General features: G+C 45.0%; 1 protein-coding gene across 1 annotated transcript; it reads right to left on the reverse strand.

Annotated features, from left to right (window-relative positions):
* Window positions 1–6,440: 6,440 nt before the first annotated feature.
* Window positions 6,441–8,570, reverse strand: FGFBP3 (fibroblast growth factor binding protein 3). Its single transcript, XM_038411128.2, has 2 exons — window positions 8,457–8,570; window positions 6,441–7,327 (listed from the first exon to the last, which is right to left on the reverse strand). The coding sequence occupies exon 2, from the start codon at window positions 7,222–7,224 to the stop codon at window positions 6,469–6,471; it is 756 nt and encodes a 251-aa protein (XP_038267056.1). The 5' UTR covers window positions 7,225–7,327; window positions 8,457–8,570; the 3' UTR covers window positions 6,441–6,468.
* Between the last annotated feature and the right edge of the window lie 718 nt (window positions 8,571–9,288).

Below are 9,288 nucleotides of genomic sequence, written 5' to 3' on the forward strand. Positions count from 1 at the left end.
ATAGCTGATGGATTCCTTCATCAAGTAGTTGCTGAACCGACTAGAGGGGATGCCATTTTAGATTTAATTATGGTGAGTAGCGAGGACCTCATAGAAGAAATGGTTGTAGGGGATAATCTTGGCTCAAGTGATAATGAGCTAATTCAGTTCAAACTGAACGGAAGGATTAACAAAAATAAATCTGCAACTAGAGTTTTTGATTTTAAAAGGGCTGACTTTCAAAAATTAAGGAAATTAGTTAGGGAAGTGGATTGGACTGAAGAATTTATGGATCTAAAGGTAGAGGAGGTCTGGGATTACTTTAAATCAAAGCTGCAGAAGTGATCAGAAGCCTGTATCCCAAGAAAGGGGAAAAAATTCATAGGCAGGAGTTGTAAACCAAGCTGGATGAGCAAGCATCTTAGAGAGGTGATTAAAAAGAAGCAGAAAGCATACAGGGAGTGGAAGATGGGAGGGATCAGCAAGGAAAGCTACCTAATTGAGGTCAGAACATGTAGGGATAAAGTGAGACAGGCTAAAAGTCGAATTGAGTTGGACCTTGCAAAGGGAATTAAAACCAATAGTAAAAGGTTCTATAGCCATATAAATAAGAAGAAAACTAAGAAAGAAGAAGTGGGGCCGCTAAACACTGAGGATGGAGTGGAGGTTAAAGATAATCTAGGCATGGCCCAATATCTAAACAAATACTTTGCCTCAGTCTTTAATAAGGCTAAAGAGGATCTTAGGGATAATGGTAGCATGACAAATAGGAATGAGGATATGGAGGTAGATATTACCATATCTGAGGTAGAAGCAAAACTCAAACAGCTTAATGGGACTAAATCGGGGGGGCCCAGATAATCTTCATCCAAGAATATTAAAGGAATTGGCACCTGAAATTGCAAGCCCATTAGCAAGAATTTTTAATGAATCTGTAAACTCAGAAGTTGTACCGAATGATTGGAGAATTGCTAATATAGTTCCTATTTTTAAGAAAGGAAAAAAAAGTGATCCGGGTAACTACAGGCCAGTTAGTTTGACATCTGTAGTATGCAAGGTCCTGGAAAAAATTTTGAAGGAGAAATTAGTTAAGGACATTGAAGTTAATGGTAAATGGGACAAAATATAACATGGTTTTACAAAAGGTAGATCGTGCCAAACCAACCTGATCTCCTTTTTTGAAAAAGTAACAGATTTTTTAGATAAAGGAAATGCAGTGGACCTAATTTACATAGATTTCAGTAAGGCGTTTGATACCGTACCACATGGGGAATTATTAGTTAAATTGGAGAAGATGGGGATCAATATGAACATCAAAAGGTGGATAAGGAATTGGTTAAAGGGGAGACTGCAACGGGTCCTACTGAAAGGCGAACTGTCAGGCTGAAGGGAGGTTACCAGTGGAGTTCCTCAGGGATTGTTTTTGGGACCAATCTTATTTAATCTTTTTATTACTGACCTTGGCACAAAAAGTGGGAGTGTGCTAATAAAGTTTGCAGATGATACAAAGCTGGGAGGTATTACCAATTCAGAGAAGGATCGGGATATTATACAGGAGGATCTGGATGACCTTGTAAACTGGAGTAATAGTAATAGGATGAAATTTAATAGTGAGAAATGTAAGGTTATGCATTTAGGGATTAATAACAAGAATTTTAGTTATAAATTGGGGACGCATCAATTAGAAGTAACAGAAGAGGAGAAGGACCTTGGAGTATTGGTTGATCATAGGATGACTATGAGCTGCCAATGTGATATGGCTGTGAAAAAAGCTAATGCGGTTTTGGGATGCATCAGGAGAGGCATTTCCAGTAGGGATAAGGAGGTTTTAGTACCATTATACAAGGCACTGGTGAGACCTCACCTAGAATACTGTGTGCAGTTCTGGTCTCCCATGTTTAAAAAGGATGAATTCAAACTGGAGCAGGTACAGAGAAGGGCTACTAGGATGATCCGAGGAATGGAAAACTTGTCTTATGAAAGGAGACTTAAGGAGCTTGGCTTGTTTAGCCTAACTAAAAGAAAGTTGAGGGGAGATATGATTGCTCTCTATAAATATATCAGAGGGATAAATACAGGAGAGGGAGAGGAATTATTTAAGCTCAGCACCAATGTGGACACAAGAACAAATGGATATAAACTGGCCACCAGGAAGTTTAGACTTGAAATTAGATGAAGGTTTCTAACTATCAGAGAAGTGAAGTTTTGGAATAGCCTTCCAAGGGAAGCATTGGGGGCAAAAGATCTATCTGGCTTTAAGATTAAACTCGATAAGTTTATGGAGGAGATGGTATGATGGGATAATGTGATTTTGGTAATGAATTGATCTTTAAATATTCAGGGTAAATAGGCCTAATCCCCTGAGATTGGATATTAGATGGATGGGATCTGAGTTACCCAGGAAAGAATTTTCTGTAGTATCTGGCTGGTGAATCTTGCCCATATGCTCAGGGTTTAGCTGATAGCCATATTTGGGGTCGGGAAGGAATTTTCCTCCAGGCAGATTGGAGAGGCCCTGGAGGTTTTTCACCTTCCTCTCTAGCATGGGGCATGGGTCACTTGAGGGAGGATTCTCTGCTCCTTGAAGTCTTTAAACCACAATTTGAGGACTTCAATAGCTCAGACATGGGTGAGGTTTTTCATAGGAGTCGGTGGGTGAGATTCTGTGGCCTGCGTTGTGCAGGAGGTCGGACTAGATGATCAGAATGGTCCCTTCCGACCTTAGTATCTATGAATCTAAGATACTACAGAGGGGACAGTTATGGATTAATCTGTTCATTAAGGAAAGTTTCTTACTGAGCCCTGTCCACTTGTCATTGATTATGTCCTGAAAGTATGAGGATTTATATCAAGACACAATAAATTACCCTGTCTACAGTAACTGAATGTTCTCATTATCTAAATAACACCCAATTCTTTTTTAATCCTGCTAAACTCTTGGCCTTAATATTTTGTGGCAATGAGTTCCACATACAATTTATTTCAAGAATTTTCTTTCATCAGTTTTAAACTGTTTGCTTTTCAATTTCATTGGTCATCCCCTTATTCTTCTATTAAGTGCTCCTTTTAACCTGCTCATAACTTTACCTTTTCTGTTCCATTCATTATTTTGTATCATTCTATCATGTGGCTCTTAATAGTTTCTCCTCTAAAATGACCAATTCCATTTTTACAATTTCACTTCATAACTGTGTCTATGCATTGTGATAGACCCAGGCCAGTTGGGTACAACAAAGTAGTCCTATTGGGATCCAGGAAGTGGGAGAGTGGAAGCTAAAGGATTCCTCCCTCCCTCGCCCCAGCCTGAAAGGGGAATAACAGGACCTGGAAACTAAATGAGTAAGGGGGACAACTAATGAAATAACAAGGACAGGAGTGTGGTCAAAGGGTCAAACGAAGGGAACCAGATGGGGACACCGAGCAGAGAACCCCAGACAGCGCCCACTGCTCCTAAAAGATGTCAAGGGAGTCAGTGGATGCCGCCCAGAGGAACTCTGCCCAGATACGAGAATGGACAGAGGATCGGAAATAAGCCCCACAGTCACAGCAGACTCCATCGGCCAGCCTCCTCACCCTGGTTTTATAGATGGTCATTTTAGCCAGGGCTGGGAGGAGGTTGAATAGGAGGTCCTGTGACTTTGTGGGGCCACAGATAGGGAGTGTATAAATAAGAAGGTGAGGGGGAAAGTGCAACCAAAACAGTAACAAGTGATTTTTGGGAGGGTGGGGGGGCTAGCTTGTTTTATTTCATAAACTTAACTCTGCAGTCCAGCTAAACTTGAAGGTAGCAAAAATGAAACCCAGTAGAAATGCAGCACTAAATCAGGAACACAAGGATTACAGAGGGCTAAATCACACCATGGTATGTTAGCCCCAGCTAATATATTAGTCCCAGATTAAGTAGATCCCTTTCCCCTGGGTAAGGTGGCAGGGGCAGTTCCAGAACAAGCAGGAACTGCTGGAACCAGTTAAGGGAGGCAGGCTAATTGGGACACCTGGAGCCAATTAAGAAAAAGCTGCTAGAATCAATTAGGACAGGCTGGCTAATCAGGGTACCTGGGTTTAAAAAGGACCTCACCTCAGTTAGGAAGAGGCATGCGAGGGGCTGGGAATGAGAGGATGTGCTGCTGGAGGACTGAATACAAGTGTTATCAGACACCAGGAGGAAGGAAGGTCCTGTGGTGAGGATAAAGTAGATGTTGGGAGGAGGCCATGGGGAAGTAGCCCAAGGAGTTGCAGCTGTCATGCAGCTGTTACAGGAGGCAATCTAGACAGCTACAATCCACAGGGCCCTGGGCTGAAACCTGGAGTAGAGGGCAGGCCTGTGTACCCTCCCAACTCCTGATCATACACAGGAGGAGTTGAACTGGACTGTGGGTTCCCCCTGAGGGGAAAGTCTCTGGGCTGTTCCCCGACCCACATGGTGGATCAGCAGAGACTGTGTGTGTGGTTGTTCTCCTTTTTCCCCATGCTGGCTAGTGATGAGGTTATCTGAGTGAACAGCAGATTTGAGCCACGAAAGTGGCCAAACTGAGGGCGCCTGTGAATCTCCGAGGTGAGCAAATCCCCCAATAAGCACAGGGCCCACCAAGGTAGAGGAGAAACTTTGTCACAGTATGTAGCAATTCTGGTTTTCCATTGATGGTTTCTATAATAAGATCAACATTTTGTTTACATTGCTCTTCTTTTTGATGATCCTATTCAAGCCAGAACATCACACTTTGCCATTATAAGTACAGGTCTTCGATTTAAAAAAAATAAAATTGCCACACCTTTTGAAATGAGAAGAGAGGCAATTAATATTAATTAAAACCACATGAGTAACTTTCAATTCAGTGGGATCATTCATGTGCATAAGCAGCTGTAGGCTTGGGCCCTATATTTTATATTTACAAAATTCAGCATAACTAGTGTATGGACCTGACTCAACAACCCCTCTCTTTTTTTTTTTTTTTCTTCTTCTTCTTCTTCTTCTTGCAAGCAGTCCCATTAAGGTACTGAGGAAAGGTTAGTTACATGATTGAGGGTTTCCATGACTGGGCCCCATGGCAACCATACAATCAGACACAGTAGGAAATAATATGAATATGAGACTAAATATAAGTGAAGCCGTAAGTAAAGTGAAGTATAATAACTGACACTTTCGTGAGGAAAAACAGGTGCAAGCTGGATCAACAGAGACAACTGTTTCAATTTATTTTCTGAAAACTGATGCAAATGGTGCTGCAGAAGTGCTATGAAAAGGTGAGAGTGGGGGGGAGGGGCATGTCACCTTGAAAAGAATACCAGCCAGACAAAGAGAGTTAAATAATAAGCTAAGAAAAAAGTACCTAAATTGTCAAGTATGGGGGGGGAGGAGGAGCCACATTAGTTTGTATTCACAAAAACAACAAGGAATCTGGTGGCACCTTAAAGACTAACTAACAAACAGATTTATCTGGGCAGATAAATCTGTTTATTGGTCTTTAAGGTGCCAGCGACCTTCTTATTGTTTTTACCTAAATTGTGTGACTCAGTAGCATATTTTAATGTATATTAATTGAAAAATGTTTCATTTGCATGGGTGGAGGAAAAGAGAGCGCATATTCCTAGAGCACCTAGAGAAAGTAGGTCCCCTTCACTGTTTCTCAGCAGCTCCACAATGCAGGAACCAAAGAACAGAGAAAGCAATAGCTTATGGTGACAGTCTCTACAGCCACATGACTATGGAGTGTTGTTTCGCTGGAGCTTTTCACAATAGACTAGAAAATAAACAAAGTCTTGTATGAATGGCTGGCTTCAGTAGGATGCAAGGTTTGCACAATATACTCAAAGGGGTATAGTTTCACTGTTGCCCCAGTGCTGTGTAGGGGTCCTGCCACCTCGGGAAGTCTTTCAGGATCTTGTGGCCCTCCTCTACCGTCAGGGAATCCTGTTAACTGTCGGTTAAGGTAAGGCACTGCTTCCTCAACTACTGGGTTGGGCTCCCTTGTAGCAGCACAGCCACAAGCAGGTTCTGGCAAGTCAGGGGTCACACACACACACACATTGCTGTAAAAGAGTTGTATCTTTATTAATGTTGCACCTATCTTCTGCAATACAGTTCCCTGGCACATATTTGCTCCTGGTGAACAAGGGGAAGCCCCTTCCCAGCGAGTAAACGTGACAATACCGACAATCTCCTAGGAGTTTAACTACAGGTAACCCCCCGGAGCAGAAATCTCTGAAACAGCAGCGCAGCCTACACACGGCTTGGCACTTGTTTAGTATGGAAGGAGGGACTGAGCAGTCGTGTTAGCCAACAACCCGCCGTGCAAAGGCCTGGCCCCAGCTTCCCCCCCTTGCCCCGGGGCGAGCAGCGGCTGCAGGGTTAGTACCAATGAGTAAGTTATACCCCCTCCCCCCAGCCGGCTGTCCCACGGCTGCACGCTCCTACCCCCAGCTCTGCCCCCCCCCCCCCCGGCTGCCCGCTTGTGCCCGACCCTCCCCGCCCGCCACCGCCCTGTGCCCTCAGCCGTTCCAGAAGTTCAGGAAGAAGCTGCACAGCGAGTGCCACTGCTCCGCACAATAGGTCTCGGCCAGGTCCTCGCTCGGCTCCGTGGGCGGCTCCGGCTTCCCCCCGGCCGTGGGCGGCCGCTGCTCGGGGGGCACCGGGGAGCCGGGACCCCCTTTCCTGCTGCCCGCCTTGCCCCGCTTCTCCAGGGCACCAGCGTGTGCCCCGCTGCTCATCGCCTGGGCGCCGGGGGCCCCGGGCTGTTGCAGCGTAGGCGCCTCCTGGGCCCTGGCTCGGCCTCTGGCGGGGCCCCCGGCGGCCCCAGGCGCTGCAGGGCTGGGGCTGGGGGGTGCCAGGCGCAGCTGCGCCTCGGGCGGCCCCTTCTTGCTGCCGCAGAGCCGGGCTTTGAGCGGGCTGCCGTCCCGGCAGGGGTGGCGCTTCCGGCGCAGCTTGCCCAGGATCTGCTTCCAGTACTGGCGGCTCTTGGCGCTGTAGGCGGCGCAGCGCTCCGGCTGGCCCCGGTACACGCACCGGAGCCGCTCGCCGCCGCCCTCTCCAGGCGCCTGGCAACTCAGCTGCAGCTCGGCGGCCTCCTCCCCTCGGACCAGCCGCCAGCTGCACACATGCTGCTCCCGGGTAGAGAACTGGCCGGACTGCGCCCAGGGCGCGGGGCGCTCCGCTTTCTCACCGGCCCCTCGGGCCTGCCCGCTGGCGGCGCCCCCTAGGCAGCCCAGGAGCAGGAGGCTCAGTGGAACCGCCCGGGAGACCCTCATCTCATTAGGTCAGCGGAGCTGCCGGCTGCCTTTTGTCATGCAAGTGCAGCAGGGATGGAGAGTCCCGGCGAAGGAGCGAGGGGCCCTCGGCATCCCCGGAGCCCTAGAGAGACAGACAGGGCGCACACTTAGCAAGGGGCACGCAGCACAACGACACAGCCACAGGCATGGCTAATTGGTATTAATATGCATCGCTCATCAAGCACACGCACATCGCCATTGGGCATGCCCCGCTAGATCAGTCATTCATAACAATTTGTTCGGCCATTGTTATTATCTACGAAGCATTTGTATCGCCTTTATAAAGCCTATCTGAAAGGTTGCGGAGACAGCGCCTTCAGTAATAATAGACATTAATACGTGTCATGAATATAGCTGTTTACTTCAGATCTCTCTGCGAACATTAATTCATTAGAGACTAACAAATTTATTAGAGCATAAGGTTTCGTGAGCTACAGCTCACTTCATCGAATGCATCAAATATTGAGCTTATGCTCAAATAAATGGGTTAGTCTCTAAGGTGCCACAAGTCCTCCTTTTCTTTTTGCGAATACAGACGAACACGGCTGCTACTCTGAAACCTGTCATTAATTCATTAGTGCTCCCTAAATCCTAATCAAATGTAAGACCCAGGGATGTGCTGCTCTTAGTCTTTGTCAGAGAGGGTCATTCAGAAATCGGCACTGTTAATTACAGAAGGCACTGCATCTCGGCGCTCTCCACAGATGTGTGGTTTTACGACAAACAGTTTCTGTTCCTGAGGTATTCACTTGTGGTTTTATTACACAAAGTTGAAATCGATATACTGAAGATAGATCATGCCACTCTGCTTTGTGTTTGCTTTGACAGATTATGCTATGCAGATTGGTTCTTAGAACACCATCAATGGTAGACAAAGGTTTTTCTCTACAATATTGTTTTCAAGTTTTATGATCTCTCATTTTCTTACATGGCTAAAGCAAGTTAACAACCTCTTCGCTGCATTCTAAGCTTCTCTTTGCTGTATTCCCCAGTGCAAAATAAATTCTCTAAATTAGTTAAGTGTCAAAGTCTTAACAGAAAGATGTTTGTAAATATGGATACAAGACCACTGGCAACATGATGGGAAAACAAATCTTTCTAATTACAGCATCAAAGAGAATGTGTGGCCAGAATTCACTAACAAACACATCTCAAAACAAAACTATTCCTCACAAAATCAGATCCCGTTTCCCTTCTTTGGTTAAACTTACCGTGCACTGTGTGAGGTTGAGTAGTCTACTAGAAAAGTGTGTGAGTCTGCATGTAGGATTAGTCTCTGTTAGACGGGTGTATGGAGCATGAATGTATTATCAATAGCACAGGAGTGGCTACCCCAAGCTATGCCCCTCCCTAGCCTGGTGCATGCAAACATATACATACACCCACCCACAGAGAGGGAGTCCTTAAAACAGAACTTCTTTGACATAATGTTTACATTATTCCACTCAATGATAAACCTATATGCTGCATTGTTTATAAGGCAATGTGTTTAATTAATCAAATGTTATTCACTTGTTTGGTATGGTAGTGTGCTATTGACTCTTGTTTTATTTGCTTTGATGAAACTGCAAAATAATGTTAAAGAAATCATTCTTAGGGTTTGTTTACACTTGAAAATTTACTGATATAACTATTTCAGAATTAATACTCTGGAATAATTTCACATGTGGATACTTATTTTAGAATAAGCATTTGGTGACTGAAAGTGGATTAAGCTAAATCTGAAGAAGGCACTTATATTCCAGAATAAGAGTGATGAAGTGGGTATTCACCCACGAAAGCTTATGCTCTACTATGTCTGTTAGTCTATAAAATGCCCCAGGACTCTTTGCTGCTTTTACAGATCCAGACTAACATGGCTACCCCTCTGATACTTGACACATAGGGAGTTATTCTGGTACAACTGTTATTGAGCTCTATCTACATCAGGGTGAATCTTGCCCATTTTAATTAAACTCGTATCTTTTATGAACACTCATTTATTTAATTTGCCTGAAAGTGTCTGTCCCTCAAGATTTAATCACTGGAACAGAATGTAAAATA

Source organism: Dermochelys coriacea, chromosome 7, assembly GCF_009764565.3.
Source record: "Dermochelys coriacea isolate rDerCor1 chromosome 7, rDerCor1.pri.v4, whole genome shotgun sequence".
NCBI classification, from domain to species: domain Eukaryota; kingdom Metazoa; phylum Chordata; order Testudines; family Dermochelyidae; genus Dermochelys; species Dermochelys coriacea.